At 52.5% G+C, this 21787-nt stretch overlaps 1 protein-coding gene across 3 annotated transcripts; it reads left to right on the top strand.

Annotated features, from left to right (window-relative positions):
• Nucleotides 1-2132: 2132 nt before the first annotated feature.
• Nucleotides 2133-21457, top strand: P2ry2 (purinergic receptor P2Y2). 3 transcript variants are annotated; one of them, XM_041676664.1, is made up of 5 exons: nucleotides 2133-2150; nucleotides 4628-5180; nucleotides 12570-12763; nucleotides 12880-12974; nucleotides 16886-21457. In XM_041676664.1, the coding sequence occupies exons 3-5, from the start codon at nucleotides 12692-12694 to the stop codon at nucleotides 18021-18023; spliced, it is 1305 nt and encodes a 434-aa protein (XP_041532598.1). In that variant the 5' UTR covers nucleotides 2133-2150; nucleotides 4628-5180; nucleotides 12570-12691; the 3' UTR covers nucleotides 18024-21457. The 3 variants fall into 3 exon arrangements, with proteins under 3 accessions (XP_041532598.1, XP_041532599.1, XP_041532600.1); XM_041676665.1 differs by lacking the exon at nucleotides 2133-2150 and having other exon boundaries at nucleotides 4435-5180; XM_041676666.1 differs by lacking the exons at nucleotides 2133-2150; nucleotides 4628-5180; nucleotides 12880-12974 and having other exon boundaries at nucleotides 12634-12763.
• Nucleotides 21458-21787: the final 330 nt, after the last annotated feature.

Below are 21787 nucleotides of genomic sequence, written 5' to 3'. Positions count from 1 at the left end.
ACACAGTGAGTAGCATGGACCCACTGCCAGAGAGGCGCTGGGGCGGTCTGCCCTAGTGGAAGACTGTGTCTAGGGGCTGGAACAAGGTGTTGGGGCCCAGTCCCGGATCTGATTCTCCTACTGACTATCTTCTGGCTCCTGCATGCTTTACCCCCATCCCAGCTAGGGAGGGATGAGGAGGTGTCTCCTGGAAGCTCCCTGTTACCATGGAGAGCTTCATGATTTAGCCCAGCCCCCAGAAGGCTTCTAAGGTCCTGTCTTTGTGTCTGCACAATGGCCATCTTTGTCTCGAGCAGCCTCCTCCATCTCTGTGTGCCTCTATCAAACCCCCAGCTCCACTCTGCCTCTCTGATCTTGGCTTGCCTCACTGAGTCTCTGTACAGCACTGAGAAAGTGACCTGCTTCTCTGACAGTAGTGCTTGAGGAGAACAAAATCAGTGACTGGGGAGATGACTGGGGGTTATGAGTGCTTGCTGCTTTTCCAGAGGACCCGAGTTGGCCTCCTAGGAACCACCTGCAGTGCCAGCTCTAGGGTGTCTGAAACCTTCTTCTGGCCGCTGAAAGCACTGCGCTTTAGTGCATGCACATGTGTGTGTCACACACAGACACACATACACACACACCTAAAACTAAAAGTTTTTTAAATAAAAAGAATCAAGAAGCTCAGTATTAAAAGTACTTGATACTCTCTCAGAAGACCTAGGTTTGATTCCTAGAACCCACATGCAGCTGACTCAAGTCCCAGATGCTCTAATGCTATCTGCTAACATCCACAGGCAGCAGGCACACACGTGGTACACAGATATATATGGAGTCAAAACACTCACACACATAAAATGAAATAAATTTTTTAAAAAGGATCAAATTTTTGTCAAGAATTCATCCACATAGCTAGGTGGTGGTGGTGGCGCACACCTTTAATCCTAGCACTTGGGAGGTAGAGGCAGGCAGATCTCTGTGAGTTCGAGGCCAGCCTGGTCTACAAAGCAAGTTCCAGGACAGGCTCCAAAGCTACAGAGAAACCCTGTCTCAAAAAAAGAAAAAAAAGGAAAAAATAAAACAACGAACACATTCCGTGAAGACCGCTATTCAATTATTCAGTCCTCACGCTGTTCACTGAACTTCCTACTCATGTCCCCTCCCTCTCCCTTACCTTGCCTGGTTACGTGGCTACCATTAACCCATTTGACAGGTGAGGAAAGAGAGGCCTGAGGGTAGGGCTAACTTCCTAGGTGTAAGAGCTATACCATTAGTGCCTGTTTATTTTGAGACAGGGTCTCTCTTACTACGTAAACCAGGCTGGCTTCCAGCTCACAGAGATCCCCCTGCCTCTGCCTCCTGATTGAAAAGTGCCACCACCTCCAGCCCAGTACTTAATACTGTCACCATCTTAAAATCCTTAATAACTTTTTATCACAGGGCCCACATTTTCAATTTGTACAAAGTCTTAGAAATTAGGTAGTTGATCTTTTGTGGAGGGAGGTGGAAGGGGCCTTTGTCACGTTGGCTTTCTGCTTCTCAGAGCTGCCTCTCTGGAGTGCTGCATCCCGGCATGCGAACAGCTGAGACCTCCCAGCCTTCATTTGCCTTTCAAGTCTTGGCCCTGCTCAGGGAAACCTGAGGAGCCCAGTTCCAGTTCCAAAGGAGGGAAGGAGAGAGAGAAAGAAAGAGGATAATAGAAAGGATCAGTTAGGTTTGCACAGCCACTTTGGGAGCCAGGAACACAAGCTGGATGGCCCAGTTCTGCCTAGGGGAGCTGCCAGATTAGGCCCCAACAGCAGGGCCCAGCCGTGATCCAAGAACTCTTCAGGGCCTTCCCTCAGCACATACAGTTCCAGAGTTAGGTCCACACTGCACTTATGTGAGCCTTGGCTTCCCTCAGTGTACCATGGGAATGATAATGCCCGATTCACAGTGTCCTGGCCAGCTCAAAGAAGGTGAACTATAGAGGGCACTGGAGACTGATCATGTGACAGGGACATCAGCTGTGTGTAGGACAGATTGTGCCACACCTTCAGAAAGATCCCTGTGGTGGGGGGCGGAGGTTAGAGATGGTGTGCAAAGAGGTGTGGCATGGGGGAGGTCAATAGGAAAGAGACCCAACCTAGAGAGACACAAAGGGCAGAGGGAGTGGCCAGCACCCGCAGGAGGTGAGTAAGGGTTCAGGACTGTAGAAGGTCTGACTAAGTACAGGTAGGAGCGGAGGCAGAGAGGGAAAGGAGTGGAGTGGAGGCTGGGAGCTGGGCTGCCTTGAAGGAAGTGGAAGCCCCCCCTCCCCCCAGTCTGAAGCAGGGAGTGTCAGAGACGGGAAACAGAGGCACCATTCAAGCAAAGGCAGCATTGGAGGGTTGGAGGCTAGGCCAGGCAATTGTGGATTCTCAGGGAGAAAACCTTCTCAGGGGAGATGAGAGAAGGAAGCCTGCCAGGAGGCAAATGCTTGCTCAGGGCTGGAGAGACAGGAAGCCTTCTAATGCGAGGTGGGCTCAGGGAGCCAGGGTGGGGGCTTTGCCAGTCCCCTCCTGAACTGCTGCTGCTAATGCAGCTGCCCCTGTGGCTTCCTCACACCCCACAGGGATCATCACAGTGCCTGGACTTTACCATTAGCCTGCCTAGCCTGCGAAGTTCAGGGATCCGCCCTCAGTGCTGTGCTAGCCTTCGTGTGTTTCCTGACTGGATCAATACAGGTTCTAATTCTTTCAGTCATTAAATCTCAAGTTGTGAATAAATCAAAATATAAAAGCAAAGGTGCTCAAGTTGGAGTAAGATGGCAAGAGGAGCGGTGCTGGGCGGTGAGGGGAGGGGAGAAGAGCAGGGCGATGGGGAGGGGAGCAGTGCTGGGCGATGGGGGGGGCAGTGCTGGGCAATGATGGGGGAGGGGAGCAGTGCTGGGTGATGATGGGGGAGGGGAGCAGAGCAGGGCGATGGGGAGGGGAGCAGTGCTGGGCGATGGGGGGGCAGTGCTGGGCGATGATGGGGGAGGGGAGCAGTGATGGGGGAGGGGAGCAGTGCTGGGCGATGATGGGGGAGGGGAGCAGTGCTGGGCAATGATGGGGGAGGGGAGCAGTGCAGGGGCGATGGGGGAGGGGGCAGTGCTGGGCGATGGGGAAGCTGCTACACGTGGATCCACAAAACCTGACGTAGGAAAGCGTCAGGGAACCTAGCCTTCCAGACTCTTCTGAGAAGGGATACTCACTCCTCTGAACAAGGAAGCTCAGATGATGAGTAAGACCCTAAGCAAAGGCAGTGTCAGAGGAGCGAGTGAGGACTATTGCACAGTGCAGAAAAGCAGATAGAAAAGCTACCAAGCATGGTAGCACTCAAGAGGTGAGACAGGAGGGCTGCTGTGAGTTCAAGACCAGCCTGGGTTACACAGGGAGATCCTAGCTAAACAAAAACAAAATAAAAAAACAACAGAGAAAGAGATGGACTGACTCAGAAGGCAGGGGTAGAAAAGTTGAAGGAAGACTGGGATTGAGCACAGGCTGTGAGGTCCTTCGGAACCTTTATCCGTTCCTCAGACATTACTAGGTCACCTGACATGAAAACTCAGATGTTGTGTAGCTCAGGACTGTCGTTTCTTTGGCTGTAAAGTCAGGAATTGGAAGACAGCAAGTACGAAGTCCAAGACTGGCCACTGACCACTGGGGTCTCCTAGAGGCTGGTCTCGATCCTGGCTCCCAGGAGAAGGTCTAGTGGCTCAGAAGGGAGACCAGGAAAAGGAAATCAGCTGGGGCTTCCATAACCATAACCAGGAAGACTCCCTCACGCTAGGACCCTAAAGGTGCGGCTGTAGAGAAATCTAGGTCTCTAGAAGCTGCCTGCACCGGCTCTCAACAGAGGAGGTCAAACAAGGTGCCTTCCTGTCTCCTAAGTGAAGGCCCCAGGAGGCTGCAGGGGGGCTCAACCACACAGTTCTGGGTGTCCACCTCCCTCACTCTAGACAAGGCCGCAGCCAGCACCCCTTTTGGGCCCCTTCTGGGGCTGGGAGCACAGCTTACAAGGCCTACAGCCCCGGGGCAGAGAGCAAGCTCCCTGGCCATAGGAAACACCTGCTCTAAACTTGGCCACCCATCTGGGCATCTGAATACTCCCGGGGTGGACAGTGGAAGCAGGGTCATGAGAAGTGCCGGCTCCGGTTCACAGAAAACGAGTCCTTGAGTGGGACTCTCTGCACTAAAGCTGACCTGGAGCTACGTTCCAGATTTCTGGGTCAGCAACGGGACAGTGACAGCGGAGAGAGATGGGTGATGTGGTCTTTGCTCTTTTGTGCTCAAACTAGCACAGGAGCCTAAATAGGATTCGTGGCTACAGAAGGTCTTCAGAGCAGAGAGAAGAACTGAGGCAGTTCAAGATGAGAGAACAAACTAAACAGGGAATTAAGGGACCTGTTGGTGAGGTGAAGTGAGAGAGAAAGCAGACGGAGGAGGTAAAAGGGTAAAGACCCTTCCCGGTACCGGCAGTCCGGAGCAGATCCGTCCGGAAGTGATATGGACTAGGGCGGCAGCGAAGGGGAGGCTGCGGGTTAGTGTAAAGGTCCGTCGGTGGGCTGGGGAGCAACAGGAACCACGCCAGCACCAAGCAAACCTTCTAAAACTTGGGCGTCTCTGAAAACCTCTCCTCTGATAAGAGGAACGAGGCAGGTGGACTCTTCCCAGCCAGGATGGTCGCTTCCCGCCTTCCCTGCTCAACACCAGTTGCGGACATGCTGACCTCGCAGAGACAATCAGGCCGCGTCCCAAGTGGGTGACAGACTGGAGGCATCTGTCCGGGACTGCTCCTGCGTCCGCCCAGAGTCCGCCCCGCCCTCCGGCTTGCTGCCTGGCCGTGGGGTACCGAGCAAGGCGGGGTGGGGCGGGGACCGCCGCTCTCCCAGGCACGTGGGCCCCTGCTCTGCTGGGCTTGGGACTCGGGAACCAGGAATCGCGACTGTGGCTTTTGGAGGGGACCAGCGCATCGCGGAGGTGAGGTGGGCAGCCTAGAGGGGAACGGAAGCCGGAGAGGTCGCCGCCGGGTGCGGCCTGGGAACTGGCACTACAGTCGACTCAGCGCCGGACAGGAGAGCCCATTACGTGATTCTGTCCCGTGGGCCCTGGCTCCCAGCCCCGAAACTGAACAAAACTGGATGGTGAGAGCCGGCTGAGCTGCCGGCATGCTATTGAACTTTGTCTCCTCTGGATTTGGTGAGTGATAGCCTGCTGTGTTTACCAACGTACTGGGCTAATCTGTGTGTTAGTGGGTGAACGCGCACACCCCTGGGAAGTGAGTGGCTGAACTTGAATTAGTCTGTGTGCATCCCTGAGGGGTAAGTCTGTGGACAGAGACCCGGGAGTCCTGAGAGTTCTTATATTTGCATTCCTTCCACTCTCCCCAGAGACACTTTGGGTGGCCCGCTGCAGGAGTCGGGGGAGGTGAGATTGGGAAGACAGTGGCGGCGGTGGCGGTGGGAGGGGTGGAGGTGGTGCAGTTTCATGTAAGGACATCTAAGACTTTAATCTGTCTGGAAACTTTTTTGTTTTGTTTTGTTTTTCGAGACAGGTTTTCTCTGCGGTTGCTTTGTATACCTATGTTCTGGAACTAGCTCTTGTAGACCATACTGGCCTCGAACTCACAGAAATCAGCCTGCCTCTGCCTCCCGAGTGCTGGGATTAAAGGCGTGCGCCACCATCGCCCGGCTCTGTCTGGAAATTTTTAATCTGGCAGGTGGTGCTAGAAGGGTCTGGCAGAAGATAGTGCCCAAATCATTAGGGCTAGTGTGTGTGTGTGTGTGTGTGTGTGTGTGTGTGTGTGTGTGGTGTTACTGATCTCCAGGAGCTAGACCCAAGTGTAGATCCTGCTGGGAACCAGCTTTTCTGGTTTGGGGATTTATAGGGCTAGGTGTCAGCTGTTCTCAGAAAGGCATCCCCAGAGTCCCTGGATCAGCAGCCCTGTTTTGGATCAAGTTTGGAATAATGGCTTTTGAAGATCAGGTTGGGGCTCCAAGGAGGTGTCAGTTACCTGTGGGTGGGGTGTGAGGAAGGGGATTCTGTGAGCAGGCAGCCTCTAAAAGAGCGGTCAGTGCCGGCACCATCCTGCATGAGGGGTGGGGCAAGCCCTGCCATAGAGGAGAGGTCTTCTCTGTGCTTGGGATTCTCCTGGGTTCTGAGGAGATGGGAAGGCTGGCCTACAGGTAATCCTCAGGAGTGGCTGCCCAGCATGCAGACTGAGGTGACTTTCTGGTGCCCTCTTTTGCCCACACCCCTATGAACCAGCTGAACGTGTGAGGACATCACCAAGGCTTCGTGGGTGACACCAGATCTTTAATTTCATGACTGTAATTTCTTTCCTTTTATTTATAAGTGCTTATGCTATTTATTGGAATGTTGGTGAATTGTTGTTACAGTTTACAAAAGTTCCTCATTTTATTTTGCTACATGAGAAAGGAACCTTTATTTTCTAGATGAGAAAAATAGAGAATGTCTTGTCCAAGGTCACAAAGGCAGATAAAAACTGGGACTCCTGCCTACCTGCCCCCGCTGAGGCCTCCCCTCTAGGACCAAAGCTTCAGGATGAGGAAGGGAGATTGAACACTAGGTTCTCACTGTGTAGTCCTGGCTAGCCTGGAACTCACTACGTGGAGCAGACTGACCTCGAACTTACAGAGGTTTGCCGGTAACCTAACTCTGAAGCCCCAATTGCCCAGCTGTTTCTGGATAGCCCCCATTTTCCCAGTCTGCTTACAGGACCAGGAAGATCTTGCTGACTGGCTGAGTAGGAAGTGCCCTCCAATGCCATCTCCTCTGTCCCCTACCTGCCTTCCCTGGGCCTGTCTGTGCCTGAGATGCCTTTAGGTTCCTAAGCCACCAGTGGGGCCTGATGGGAAGAACCTGGCTCAGGACCCTCCTTAATCTCTAGAGACATCAGTCAACTGTGTTGTGAAGCTGGGCCATCGCTGCCTTCTCACTGTGTCCCTGTCATCTAGCTCAGATAGGGCACAGGGCACGTGCCAGGAAGTATTTTGGAAATGAGTGAACAGGTACAGTGGATATTCAGAAGAGAAACTTCTTGTTTCGTGAAGAGCCACCATACTGGGTTCCCACCCCCACCCTCTGAGACTTATGTACCTAGACTGGTCTTGAATTCATTAGTAGAATGGCATTAACTTCTAATCCTCCTGCCTCCACCTTTTGAATGCTGGACTTGTAGGTATGTACTTGTTTTATTTGGTGCTGGCAATCAAACCAAAAATTTCTTGTATTCTAGGTAAGCATTTTACCAACTGAGCTATACCCCAGCCCTTCTGGGTCTGAGAGAGGGAGTAAGTAGCTCCTTCATAGCCCTGCGGCCCAAACCCAGAGGCCTGCTTCAGTTTTGCAGGATTTGTGATGGAGACAATGGCATCCTAGACTGGCTGGGCCCACCTCAGTCCTGCATTTTTTTCGTGTTCTGTCACTGTTACTGCGGAAGAGAGGTCGAGGCGCTGGGCCTCCCTCCAGCTTGTATGGATAAAGCCTCCTGGGGAGTTCAATTTGTAAGAGACTTGCCCAGGCCTGGGCCTGGGTCAGGAAGGAAGCTCACAGGGAGTCCCGGACCCAGATTCTCTCCCCTGGTCACCCACCCTCCAGACTCTTTGGTGCTGACTGCTTTCCATTGGTGCCGACTTTGCAAGGGTCAACTCTGAAAATGCCCTCCCTTTTAAGCGGGAGAAAAAGCTCTCAGATTGGCATTTGAGCCCTTTCGTATGAATTCCTTGGCCCCCACACATTCCATGCCACCACACAGGATCTCCTGGCACTTCTTCAACAGCCTGTACCCTCACCCTCTGAGTCTTGGCTTGGGCTTCCTCCCTCCCCGTCTCTGTCTCTTTGACAACCCCAAGTTCTCTATTAAGGCCAGCTCCTTGGGGAAGCTTCCACTAACCACTTGCCCAGGATACAGGTTGCTCCAGTCTCTGTGACCCTGAGTTCCCTTTGGATATGGTTGGATCCTCTCGAGATAGCCTGTCTGTCCTGTGCACTCCTCAGAGGGCCTGGCAGAGTTCATCCTCTGAAGCTCCGCATTTGCAGACACTGGCAGGTGTTTGCTGGAGCTTTGTGGCTTGTGAGTTTCTGTTGTGTTACTCTGAGCACAAACTCCTGGGGTTCTGAGAATCTCAGCCAAGGCTTTTTGGAGCCACAAGAAACAGAGCTTTGGACACAGCCCCTGCTTCGGCAGGTGAACTGGAGGAACAGCATGGGATTCAGGCACTCTTGGAATTAGACTCAGAGAGTCACTACCTGGAGGAGAGTCTGTCTTGTCGCCTTCTGTGCATCCTGTGATATGAACCTGGGTTCTCCCATCTCAGGCTGGATGCTTCCTGCCCCTCCCTGGTCATAGCTTGGATCATGACCTCTGTCTCTCTGCTGGGGACCCAGAGCAGGCCTCCTGATGAGAAGTGTTGTAGTACCCCAGAATTCAGCATTTTCCTGCCATGATGGGAAGATAGTGCGTGCAAGCCCGGACTGTGCACATCTTTGCCCTGTGGGCCCCACCCCCACTGCTCCCTGGTCTTGTTCATTCTTCATGAGCTGCTCTCATGGACCTGTGACTCTTCCAGTTTGACCAGTGAAGAACTCACACTCGGGTACTGGGTCTAACTTGACCCAGACTGCACAGCATAACAGGCTCCAAGTTGGGTCTTGTTGGAGGCACTCAGATGTGCTTGGCTGGGGTGGGGTCTGGGTTCTTGTGGTTCTGAGCCCATTTAGCCCATCTCTGAAGGAAGCCCTGTGCTGCACTCGGCTGAGCTGAGTCAGGTAAAATCCATGATTTGGAGCCTGCCTTGGCTAGGTAGGCTCTTTCTCCTTGGAGTCTCAGGTTTGTGCTCTGTGGAGGTCTTACACCACAGACTCACCACCTGATACCGTCAGAGGTCACCCCTGAGCTGTGTCCCCAGATCAGGCACAGCTGGGGGAATTGCTATCCTCTAACCCCGCGGAGGATGTTTGGAAAGGGACAGACAGGGAGTGACTTCTAGGTTCCTAATCCTGTGCTGCTTAGATTGCCTGTCCTATGCTCAAACTGCAGGTTGCTTCGAGTTTTGGCCATCTTGCCCAGATTTGAGCTCACTCTCCCTCCACCCACCTGACGCCGCTGGGTCTTTCTAACCACAAGTCAGGTGCCCTCTTCTCCAGGACACCTTCCCGAGGAGGGGCCTCCCCACTACTGCTGCCTCCTTTCCCAGCAGGGCCTCCTCGGCTTCCTTCTGGCCTGAGCGGCCTGAGTTGTCACTGTCTGTTTCTGGGTGTGTCTCCCTGACCCCTGACCTTGATAACAAACATCCGGAGATCAGGGAAGAATGTAATCTTAGAGCAACCGAGGACAAACCTAGGAACAAGATGTTGGTGTGCTGTGCGGTGGATTGCTGCAGGCTCTGGGCCTCCTTCTCCCGAGGATGGGTCTGGGAGTGTGAGGTACTGATCTTAGGTCAGCCTGGCTCATTCCTGCAGGGCTACTTGCCTCTCTTGTCTTTGGGGGTGCTCCCATCCCTCCTGTCTCTACCCTGCATGACAACCCCCTCTCTTATTATTCTGTAGTGTGTGTGTCTGTGTGTATGTGTCTCTGTGTGAAGTTTTTGCTCACAAGCAAGTTCTGTTCTGTCAAAAAGAGGTTGACAAGCGGGCTATGGGATTGGCAGCTCTGCCCATCTGACAGCTGGCAAGGGCAGAACAAGATTCCCCACCCTGTGTGCTCACCTCCCTCTTGCTGCCGTTCTAACTCCAGGTCCTCAGTTCCCCTTTCAAAATTTCTTTCTGACAAAGCAGGTAGGTAACAGTTCTCTGGGGCCATGATAAGACACTCTCCCCTGCGAAGCTGGACAGGGTCCACCAGCCTGGCAGGTGGCGCATTCCAGAGCCACCCTAGTAGAGGGACTGGAATGTTGTCCAACCACCCGGGAAAGTCCACTGCCAGCCTAGGACCAGCTCTGCTTCCTCCTCTTGCCTTTAGACTTTCTAGCCTGGGACTAGTGAGAAAGAACCACTAGGAGTTGTCAGACCTCCTCTTCTGGAGATGGAACAAAGAGGCAGAGCTTTGCTGGGGATGGCATCTGGGCATTGTAGCGTAGGGTAGGAGCTAGTGGTCGGAGCACAGCAGAACTCTGTGCTGTTTGCTAGTGTTGTGACTCTAAGGAGGTTATTTTAGCCTTCTGAAACCTTCAAATTAAATATGAAGCCACCTAACAAAAATGGGTACAGAGAATGCTCAGCTCTCCCCACGAGATTGATGGTAGAAAACAGGGAGTTATTGATGAGTGAGATAGAACCATGCAACTGCTTCAGTCATACTGAGACAGGAGGATGGGGGAGAGAGGAAGATGGCAGGTTTTCTAGTGATGACAGGGACCAGTTCAGCTAGGACCTTAAGGGCAAGGCCTTATATGTTAACCTAACAGCAGTAGGGAGCTATGGAAAGATTTTAACTCAAGGGCATGTGGCTAAAGGTAGGGTATCAAGAAGACAGTGTGACTAAAGAGTTATGGTTGAGCAGGCGAGGACTGAAGTAGAGAGGACGGTGGTTCCGAGGGAAAGCTTATTCCTGTGTCTCTACTTCAATGCAAAGGGCATACAAGTACGTCTAGGGAACTCCGCTGGCTGAGCTTGGTGAGTGATGGGCATCAGATGAGGTGGAATATTGAGAGACGGGAACCTAGGAGGATGGCAGAGGCCCTTTCAGAAAGCGATGTGCTCTGCCTTAGCTGGTTGGTCAGGCACCTCCGGAGGACAGGGTGCAAAGGGGAGCTCTTTTATCTTGCCACCAGACTCTTCAACACGCTCTGGCCCATGTCAGCCTAAAATACCAGGCTAGGCACATCATCAACTCATCAGTGCCGAGAGCACTTCCCAGGCCCTGTCTTGGTCCTCTATCCTGCAGCCACCCATCTTTACACTGCACCTCCATCTTGGGGGCTCCACTCCCCACTGTTGAGAAAGTGCAGATGGAAAAAGATATTCGGGATCTGGGTTGGGAGGGGAGCTGGAAGCATAGCTCAGTAGTAGAGCTCTAGCCTAGCATGCTTCGGGCTCTGGATTCAACCTTCAGGACCAAAGAAAAAGGGTGTGTGTGTGGCTCACATGGGAGCTTGAGGCCCTGGGTTCTCTAGCCCCAGCTCCACACAGACACAGTGTGGTGGGTCATGTCTATAAACCCAGCGCTTGGACACTAAGGACAGAAGAATCAGAGAGTCAGGTTCATCCTCAGCTATACGGCGAGTTTGAAGTCAGCCCGAGATGGATAGCTCACTTTCTCAAGAGAAAAAAATTTAGTCTGGGCAGTGGTGGCGCACACCTCTAATCCCAGCACTCGGGAGGCAGAGACAGGCGGATCTCTGGTGGCGCACACCTCTAATCCCAGCACTCGGGAGGCAGAGACAGGCGGATCTCTGTGAGTTCGAGGCCAGCCTGGTCTACAGAGTGAGTTCTAGGACAGGTTCCAAATAAAGTAAAAAAAATTATTCAGGAGGTTCCTGGTGGGTGCTGGGACCTGTCCACACAGAGGGGTCCTTCTCCCAGGCAGGAGTATCCACTCTCGAGCAAATCCCCTGGGTCTGCTGCATATGAGGGCTCACGGCTCAGCTCTGTTCTTGACTTTCTTCCTCTGTTAAATGGGCATTCAGCTCAGGTAGCTCCAAAGGCTGTACCAGGCCCCATCTAGACATGTCAATATGCTCCGTACATGTGGATGTGAAAGTGTGTGTCCTGGGTGTCTACATGCATTTGCACCTGTGTGTTCAAGAGTGTCATGCGTGTGTATTTGCAATACCTGTGGAGGAATGTCTAGATGTGGAGTGAAGAGAGGGCACTCCAGTCAGACACTTATCCTGGGCAAAGGTATGTTGGCAGTGCTATGCTGTACATGCTGGGCCAAGAAGGTATTGATTGTTTCCTGCTGTGGGGCTGAAGTGCAGAATCAGGGCCAATGGAAGGCTGGCTGGGCTCTGAAGATACCAGGGGAGAACTTCCACAGTCTCCTTCCTGTGAAAGGGGGTGCTCGAGGAGGCGATGAACAGCCCATTCCTGGAACATATGAGTTAGCAGGGGATAACAGGGTGTGTGGGCACGCAGAGGGCACTGTGACCAGGACAAACACACTGGGTCTCCTCTTGGCTTCTTTAGGGCCTCAGTGTAATGGATTAAACAAAAAAAAAATCTGCAGGATCCCCAGAGGCTGCCGTGGCAGAGATACTGCAGGTCTCTCGGGGCGGCTTGTCCCGGGAGCAGCCAGTCCCAGGCAGGGATGGCACAGTTCCCCTAGTGGCTACAGCAGGCCACAAGGAGAGACAGACAGATGGGCATGCCACAGACTGCGCCGCAGGTCTCTAAAGGCAGCTGGACCTGGGCAGGGAGCCACACAGGGCAAGAAACAGAGACATGGACAGGCACACCATGTAGAGTGAGGTTGGATATTTATTTAGTGGGTTATGGAAGGGAAGAGGGAGGGAGAGAGAGAGAGAGAGAGAGAGAGAGAGAGAGAGAGAGAGAGAGAGAGAGAGAGAATATGGCTGGACTGACAGATTCTGAACCTACATTTGCTTCTTTGTCTCTGGGTGTCTGCAGGAGCCATCCAGGCAGCTGCTGGCCCTGTAAAATGCTGGAGGCAGGGCACAGCCCTAGGTCCAGGAACCTGTTCTTCCTGTTTCCTGCTTCGGTCCCAGCGGCTGGTCCAGGCCTGAGCGTTTATGAGTGAAGAACTGGAGCCCACACCGAGCATCCTCACTGCACCAAGAGCAAGACTGATCAGCTCCAGCCAGGTGTGGGAGGCAGATCCCCTGGCTGGGAGGCTGGGTATTTTGTATGTGTGTGCACTGGATTCTGCTTGCATCAATGGGATCTGAAGCAGGGACTGTGTTCTGCTCCTTTATCCCAGGTTCTGCAGCCAGACAGAACACAGAGGGTTCTCAGTGTCAAGCTTAGGGTTCCAGTTCCTTCCAGTATAACCAAAACAGAGAGCTTAACCTCTAGGTAGGTATTTACCAGGTACTGAATGCCGCCTTGCGGGAGCTGCTTAAACCTGATCAGATCCCACTGAATATGAAGGTAGCAGAGGGGGCTGCACGCTGTGGGACTGATTAGACTGAGCCAGAGGTGGATCAGGGAAAGTATGGGGTTGCCTCAGCCACCTGACCAAAATCCCAGACTGTTTCCCTAGCTACAGCATCGAAGGGCAGGGCAGGGCAGGGCAGGGCAGGGCAGGGTCGTCTGGGTCCTGTCAGTGTTGAACAAAAGAGGTGGTCGAAGAATCCCTCTCAGGCAGGAGAAGGATTTGGCCGAGCCTCGTGACTTGTGGGCTCAACTCCTCTGGGTTCCCACAGCCTCTAAGGCATCGTTTCCTATTTATTCATTCATTCATTCATTCATTCATTCATTCATCCTTTCTCGCAACAAGCGCTTGCAGGTCAGGCCTCTTGCTGGGCTATGGGTACAGAGAAAATCATCACGTGGATCTAGGCTTCAAAGAAACGTGTTGGGGCGGGGGTGGAAAGACAAATGGGTGGGACAAGTCTAGTCTTTAAAGGATCGTTCTGGAAAGGTTTCTGAGGCTGTCAGTACAATGTGAACAAGGGTGAGGAGGCCTGGATGGACTATCTAGGGCTCACTTCTCCATGAAACTGGGAGTTCCTGGGACACCGCCAGCCAGAACAGGGCACAGCAGCAGAGCCAGCCAGTGGAGGGGCCGGTGGCCAAGTCAGACAGAGCAGTCTTCATGGAGCTGAGGTGAGGTTTCAGGAGCAGAGACCGGGAATTGGTGCTGAAGGAGAGGGCTGGGAACTAGCAAATGGGCTTTACAGATTAGTGGGTTGGCCTAGGGAGGGTCAGTCTGGACCAGGGCCATTGTGATAGAGTTCTCAGCTAGCCTGGACGTCTTAAGACAGGTGGAAAGGGAGCTCTGTGGTTCTGGGGACGAGGAAGTTCCCACCCTGCCTCTAAGTGTCAGAGATTCCACCAGCAGGGAACAGCAGGAAATCAGAGAGAAGACAAGGAGGGGGCTGTGACTCTCAGGGGAGACCAGCGGGCAGGGACAGAGGTGCAGAGAGGACAGCAGAGGAGGGGAGGCTGGGACCCACCATTCCCCAAGGTGGGTATTGACCCCTAAGAGGGAGGAGGGCTCCTTATCTGGGAGGCTTGCTCAGTCTGATGTGGTCCTTCAGTCCAGGACACTGCTCCCTGCCTGCAGCTGAGAGCTGTGTTGGTATTGTCACTTTGTTTTGCTTTGCTTTAAACAGAGAGAATGTAGAATTATTATGGAAAAATGAGAAAATAATTCCATAAAGTGCCTCTAAGGGAGGACTGCTATGGTTTAAAAAACATTTTGTTGTTGTTAAAATTACTATTTCTTGGAGTTGGAGAGGTAGCTTAGCAGTTTTCTTACAGAGGACCCAGGTTTGGTTTCCATCTGGTGGTTCACAACCATTTGTAACACCAGTTCATGGAACCAGGTGCCTCATTCAGGTGCATGACAGCGCATGTATATTCTGGCAAAAGCTCATACACATAAATTGTTATTAATATTTCTGGCCTGGAAAAAGGCTCAGTGATTCAGAACTATTGCTCCTCTCGCAGAGGACCCAGCACCTACATGGTGTCTCACTACCATCCCTAACTCCAGTTTCAGGGATTCTGATCACCTTCTGATGAGGCATTAGGTACACATATGTTACCTGTACATACATGCAGGCAAAACATTCATATACATAAAATAAATAGATACATAAAAGGTTTTTTATTTATTGTGAATCTGCTCAATAAGATAAGATTTAGTTATACAATCTTGTTCTCTGTAGCCAAACAACGTTATTATTCCAGGGAAATGAAGTTCGTGAAGGAAGCCAATTGTCCACCGCTTACCACAATGAACTATGTCAAGTCTTGCCTTTGGACAAAACCTTTCTATTCTAGCCCAGGCAGAGTTGTTATTTCCTTTTTTATGCACATACTTCATATTTATGATGTCAGCTATTTATTTTGTGTGTCTGCCACTGTGCAGAGTGCCCACGTGAAGGTCAGAGGACCACGTGGAGTCTCTTCTACTGTGTGGGGCCCACGTGAAGGTCAGAGGACCACGTGGAGTCTCTTCTACTGTGTGGGGTCCTCGAATTGACCTCAGGCTTGGCAGCCCACTGGATCATCGCACCAGCCCCTCACCGCTTGTTCTGAGACAGCCCTTCTCTGTAGCCCAGGCTCTTTCAAACCCTGCTGCTCCTGCCTCAGCCTCCCGAGTATTGGGATGGCAGATGTGGGCTGCTCACATTAGTCTGAAAGAGCTCTCACTGGTCACAAGGTGCGTGCAGAGAGGAGGAAAGTGGCCATCAGCCCTCCAGGCATTCATTGCCCAGTGGCTGCTCAGGCCTTGTGAGTAACGTGGGGATAAAGTAGCGAACACAGACAGGGTGGAAGGTCATGCCGTACCGAAGGTACCAGGGGCGGCTCCGCCAGGGGAACCTCCCCCTGACTTTCGAGGACTCTTCAGGAAGGTCACTGCTCCATCTGGACATCTCCTCAAGGTGGAGAACAGAATTGCTGTATGCAGATGTAAGACGTCCCAGAATACAATAGTAACAAGTTTTTAAAAACATTGAGGCCAGGTGGTATTGGCATGCATCTTCAATTCTAGCACTGGGGTTGAAGGTAGTTGGGGAGGCAGAGGCAGGCGGATCTCTGAGTCTGAAGCCAGCCTGGTCTACAGAGCAAGCTCCAGGGCATCTAGGGTTTCATTGAGAAACCCTGTCTTGAAAATATGAAAAGAAAAAAGAAGTTGAACAAAGGGCTGGAGACATGTCTCCGTGGTTGCTCCTGCAGAAGACAGGGGTCCCCAGCACCCACAGAGCAGCTCCGTAGTTTCAGTTCCACTGACTGTTCGGACCTCTTCAGGCATCAGACACATACTTGGTGCACAGATGTACACACAGGCAAGGTATTCACACACACACACACACACACACACACACACACACACACAATTAAAGATCTAAAAAGGAAATTAACAAGAAACTGGAGACCGTTGCAGGTTTTCCAGATCACAGAGAATTGAGACTGAGCTTGAAAGTCCATGAGGGCTCCAGGCATGCTGGATGCCCAGGCCGGTGAAGCCTCAGTGGGCAGTGGCACTGGTGTACAGCGGAAGGCCAATAATCTGAAATTATACCCCGCTGTATAGCCGGACTTCCTTTGGACTGCCAGCTCCCGAAGAATGACAGGGAGTCTTTTTATTAATTATGAAAGCTTGACTTGTTTTCAACTAACTTTTTGAACTCAGAAGCGGTCCCTCGCTTCTGAGTTCTCGATCTTGACCTCTATGGTTCAGGGATTTAGATCAAGGTTGGCAGGTTCTAGAGTAAATATTTTAGACTTTAAAGACCACATGGTCTTGATGACACAGGTGTGGCTGTGCCCCAATAGTGCTTCACTTACAACAACAGGCTGATGGGCGGGAGTCAACCTTGGACTTTGTTCAACCTGTCATGATGTTAGAATTGTGTGATGTTGATTTTCATGGATCTCACAAGTTTCCGAGGAGAGATGCAGATCACATGACAATAAAAGTTTTGAATTAGGTAAACAAGTGAGGTTTTTTGTTTGTTTGTTTTGTTTTGTAGATGATCTTTTTGTTGTTGTTTTATTTGTTTTGAGACAGGGTCTTACTATGGAGCCCAGGCTGACCTTTGACTGACTATGTGGCCCAAGCAGGTCTTACAATTCTGCCTCTTCCTCCCCAAGAGTTAGGATTACAAGAGTGTGTCTCCTGCATGCTGAGCAAGTGTTTTGTTACAAGCTATACCTCTTGCCCTAGGCAAATCTTAAAGAGGTGTGTGTGGGTGCGGGTCCCTTGAGCACCAGTCCTGATGGCTTCCTCTTCACACCTCCCTTTCCTTCAGGGCAATGGCAGCGGACGTGGACTCCTGGAATAGCACCATCAATGGCACATGGGAGGGGGATGAACTGGGCTACAAGTGCCGCTTCAACGAGGACTTCAAGTACGTGCTGCTGCCCATGTCCTACGGCGTGGTGTGTGTGCTCGGGTTGTGCCTGAACGTTGTGGCTCTTTACGTCTTCCTGTGCCGCCTCAAGACCTGGAACGCCTCCACCACGTACATGTTCCACCTGGCGGTTTCTGATTCTCTTTACGCAGCTTCTCTGCCGCTGCTGGTTTATTACTATGCCAAGGGGGACCACTGGCCGTTCAGCACAGTGCTCTGCAAGCTGGTGCGTTTCCTCTTCTACACCAACCTGTACTGCAGCATCCTCTTTCTCACCTGCATCAGTGTGCACCGGTGCCTGGGTGTCTTGCGCCCTCTGCACTCCTTGCGCTGGGGCCGCGCCCGCTATGCCCGCCGTGTGGCTGCGGCGGTGTGGATTCTGGTGCTGGCCTGCCAGGCACCGGTGCTCTACTTTGTCACCACCAGTGTACGGGGGACCCGCATCACCTGCCACGACACCTCGGCCCGAGAGCTCTTCAGCCATTTTGTGGCCTACAGCTCCGTCATGTTGAGTCTGCTCTTCGCTGTGCCCTTTTCCATCATCCTTGTCTGTTATGTACTCATGGCGCGACGGCTGCTCAAACCAGCTTATGGGACCACAGGTCTGCCTCGGGCCAAGCGCAAATCTGTGCGCACCATTGCCCTGGTGCTGGCCGTCTTTGCCCTCTGCTTCCTGCCTTTCCATGTCACCCGCACCCTCTACTACTCCTTCCGATCGCTTGACCTCAGTTGCCACACCCTCAATGCCATCAACATGGCATACAAGATCACCCGGCCATTGGCCAGCGCCAACAGTTGCCTTGACCCTGTGCTCTACTTCCTGGCAGGGCAGAGACTTGTCCGTTTTGCCCGAGATGCCAAGCCACCCACAGAACCCATCCCCCGTCCCCAGGCTCCCCAGGCTCGTCGCAGGCTGGGCCTGCACAGGTCTCACAGAACTGACACAGCCGGGAAAGATGTGTCGATCAGCAGTGATGACTCAAGACGGACAGAGTCCACTGCAGCTGGGAACCAGACTAAGGACATTCGACTATAGGTCGGAGCCCTCAGGCGTGCTCGTGTTCACGTGAATGGGCCGATGTCCTCCGATGCGGATCGTCAGCGATTCTCATTTGGCAACAGCTCAGAATACTCATCCTGTGGACCCCAAAGTCCCCCATCATTTATCTGTGTGAGTCGGGAAATCATACTTTAAGGAAGGCATTGACACCTGACTCCCATGCAGACAGCTGCCATTCCTGCCAAGGTTGGGGTTCAGGAAGGCTGTTTCAGTCTCATAAATCCAAGGGAGGCGCAAGCCCAGAGAAGACACAGCAGAATCCAGGCTAGCTACCTGAAGTAGGAGTGGGATCTCGTAAGTGAGCAGCGCTGAGTCCCCATCGTCGCTTGAGATGGAATTGGCGCTCCAGTGGACTCGGCTCAAAGGAAGACCCTCAGACCAAGAGACAAACACCTAAGGACTGATTTCAGATCCATCTGGAGGCTCCCCTGGGCTGGAAGCCGGGTAGAAACCGTAACTTATATCAAAGATCGTGCCGCCTGTCAGGCTGTGCTCCTCCGCATGATGAGAGGACAGGGCCTGGCCGGGGAAGCATTCCTCACTTACGCAAAGGCCAGTTATTTCTGACTACTGTCTCCCGGAAGTTTCTGTCAGGGATCCCTCTTCAGACCCCCAGGTCAACCCTGCTTTTAAGCCTTCTGTCTTCTGTATTGTACTTTGCCAAGCACAGAGTCAAGTAGGGGTCTAGTTCTTGGGGTTTCACACAACTTGACACGTGCCGGTAAATGTCAAACCATTTAACTGAGCTGGGAGGGAGCCCTTTATTTATAGCACTGCCAATTCTTGTGGGGCAAGAAGCCCCACCGTGGCCAATCAGATTTCAGCTTCCAATTACCAGCACAGTGGCAGCCTCTGCAAAATTCCTAAAAATTTTGTGGGGAGTGGGAAGTTAGCGTTGCTGGTTAGATGGGATCTCAGGTAACCATTGGTGGCCTCAGATTTGCTGTGTAGCTGAAGCTGAGCTTGAAGTCCTTACCCTCTTGTCTTCATCTCCTAAGTGCTTGAACTACAAGCAGATGCCACATCTATCCCAACAACTGGTTCTTAAAATCAGGTGCAGGGTACTTCATTACAAACCACACTGTGTAGCTAGGACTGTGTGACCCTGGTCAGGGAGGGTTCCCTAGAATGCCAGGAAGTGGACAGGCCAGCTCTGGGGTTTAGGCAGGAACAGACACAGTTGACAGGTCTCACTTGGCCTCAGGGACAGGAGGTCCCTGTCTCCCCATCTCACCCTGTCTGCCTCCTAAATCTCCACCCTCCCCTCTCTGCCATTAAAGGGGAGGCATCCCCACTTGCTCTTTGTGCATTTTGTTGGTTTGAGATGTTGCTCAGAATAACCTGGAATTCCTGGGCTCAAAGGATTCACCTCAGCCCCCATGTAACTGGTTTATAAGTATCTGTTTATACAGCTTACCTCCAGAGCGCCCTCAAGTGACAAGGAGCCAGCACAGGCCGGGACCCAAGGTATTCTGCATTATGTGTGTAGTTTGCATCACCTGCCCAGAGTAGTGTGAGATGCTCACTTCCCACACTCCGGGTTCACACTACAGTTAGAGACCTGGAGTCTCTGAGCTTTGGTGACTTCCACTGACTGTCCTGGGTCTTTCCTGCAGTCCAGATCCTTCCTCCAGAGAAACAGAACTGTGCTGAGACCTCTACTGTTCACTGTGGTTGGGGATAGGACCGTTTTCACCACAGACCAGAGCCCCCTTAGCTTCCCTTCCCCCTGTAGCTGCTCTAGAGACCACAGAACTCAGCCCCCATGCGGATAGAGACCACACTGTCATGCCCCCAGGAAGCTTTCTTTGAACCGCTGCGTGCAGATTCCGGAGGACACAGTCTAGGGGACAGGAAGGGATCTCACCACCGAGTTCTGTGGCAGCCACTGGTAGTAGTGGAACCAGGGAGCTAGGCCTGTAGTCCTACATCCAGGAACCAATCAGACTGCTGTACACATCCAACCTTGTTGCCCAGGGTCCAGGTCACTTGCCTGGCGGTTAAGATTCCTGACCCTTCTGCCTTGTGCTATTTTCAGCCCAAGTTAAGACCAAGATTTTCCATCAACCCCAGACCATTGTCCAGCAATGACGTGAGGTGACCTGTCTATCCTCAAAATATCTCTTCTTACCCTCTGGGCCTCTCTGCCCACTTCCTACCCTGATGACATGCCCTAGGGTTGCTGACTCCTGGAGGCCACTGCGAAAGGGCACAGGAGACATCCAGCCACTAGACAAAAGCCCACCTGCAGACTCAAAACCAGATGGGGAGGGAGCCTGTCCAAGGTCAGTGGGTAGGCCAGTGTGGTTCCTGGGCGTCGGCCAGGGGCTCGGGCTGTTCCTGTTGCTGTGCCACCCCTCCAGAATAGGTCAGTGACTTCGTGAATGTCCTGCATCCCTTATACTGCCCAGATCCTCCTCCCAGAGCTGGAGAATTGCGACCAGGGACTTAACACAGGAGAACTAGGAGGGGGCAAGCTGAACAAAAAGGGTGAAAGCATGCTAGTCTCTATAGCTGCTGTTCTCAGTGAACACCATGTGACCAGGAATGAACCCTCGGACCTGGGTGTCCCTGGAGGACACCAATGCCCTTGTCCTGCAAGATCAGAAAAGATCACAGACAACATGTCTCATTGTTCCAGTGTTGATGCGTGTCCAGCCCATGCCAGCCCTGTGCTACAATCATCGTGGCAGATTTGGACTGGTCTGTTTAGAACAGGTCATAGGGTCTACAGCCCATATGGTGGACTGTGTCTCAGTCACCGAGCGAGACTCACGCATGACTTATTTATCCTTCACAGCCGGTCTGTGAGGTAGATATTATCAGTGCCACTTAACAGCAGATGAGGCAGGAGCCAGAAATTGGAGTTGCAGGTAATACAGCCAAAGGTGACTGAGTCAAGAAAAAGTTCGGATCCCCAGAGGTCCCACATGTCACAGGGCAGGAGAGTCGATCAGTGCTCATTCTCCTGACTCAGGCCCAGACAGTGTAGTGGGAAAGGGAGCAGCTCCCAGGTCTCACAGCACCTCACTTAGTCATCTCAATGAGATACAACTGCCCACACACACACACACACACACCCCACTTAGTCCAGCGCCTGCCACACCGAAAAAGCTCCATGCGCATAGTGCCAGGGACATGAGATAAGCCCTTGGACCCGGCCTTCCCAGAGTTCAGTCAGCAAGTGCCTGGGTCCCTTTTGATCAGAAATCCTGAGACCAAAATTCCTACCCCACACGCTGTGAAAGAAAGGATGTAGGACCATCTAGGGGAAAGTGCGATTCAATTCCACCCTGATTGGCACTGGGTAGCCTCTAGAGCACAGGCCTATGTGTGCTTCCAGATCCTTGCCTTAAAATGGCCACCGAGAGGGGGAAGAGCAGATAGTGAGGCAGGGCGGAGGAGAGAGCCTCTCCCCACACAGTGTAGGCTTGACTGTATATGCCTGACTGCTTGTGCCCACCATGCTAGTCTATGGCTATGTCTCCATTCAATCACGTGTTCTGAGATCCAGAATGGAAGAACTGACCTAGAGATGGGTCACAGAAGGTTGCGAATGCTGTACGACCTGGAGCTTCCCTCCGGGCAGGTCTGGAGGTATTGCTTCTGGGTTCTGGTTCTTTCCTCAAGGCACCAGGGCCCCAGATCGTCAAGGCACAGTCGCTCTTCTCTAAGGATGCCAAGGCCACCAAAAGGTGAAGGGGCTCCACATAGTGCCACACAGTACCACACAGCACCAC

This window comes from Microtus oregoni, unplaced genomic scaffold, assembly GCF_018167655.1.
Source record: "Microtus oregoni isolate MIOR12 unplaced genomic scaffold, Mior012 000027F_ref0000203, whole genome shotgun sequence".
NCBI classification, from domain to species: domain Eukaryota; kingdom Metazoa; phylum Chordata; class Mammalia; order Rodentia; family Cricetidae; genus Microtus; species Microtus oregoni.
This window is presented reverse-complemented; position numbering and strand designations above follow the sequence as displayed.

Excerpts from the sequence above, each read along its gene's own strand:
- P2ry2 (XM_041676664.1), top strand. The coding sequence starts at position 12,692 with ATGAGTGAAGAACTGGAGCCCACACCGAGCATCCTCACTGCACCAAGA. Across the intron at positions 12,764-12,879 it reads GACTGATCAGCTCCAGCCAG|GTTCTGCAGCCAGACAGAAC; the intron begins GTGTGGGAGGCA and ends CCTTTATCCCAG. Across the intron at positions 12,975-16,885 it reads ACAGAGAGCTTAACCTCTAG|GGCAATGGCAGCGGACGTGG; the intron begins GTAGGTATTTAC and ends CCTTTCCTTCAG.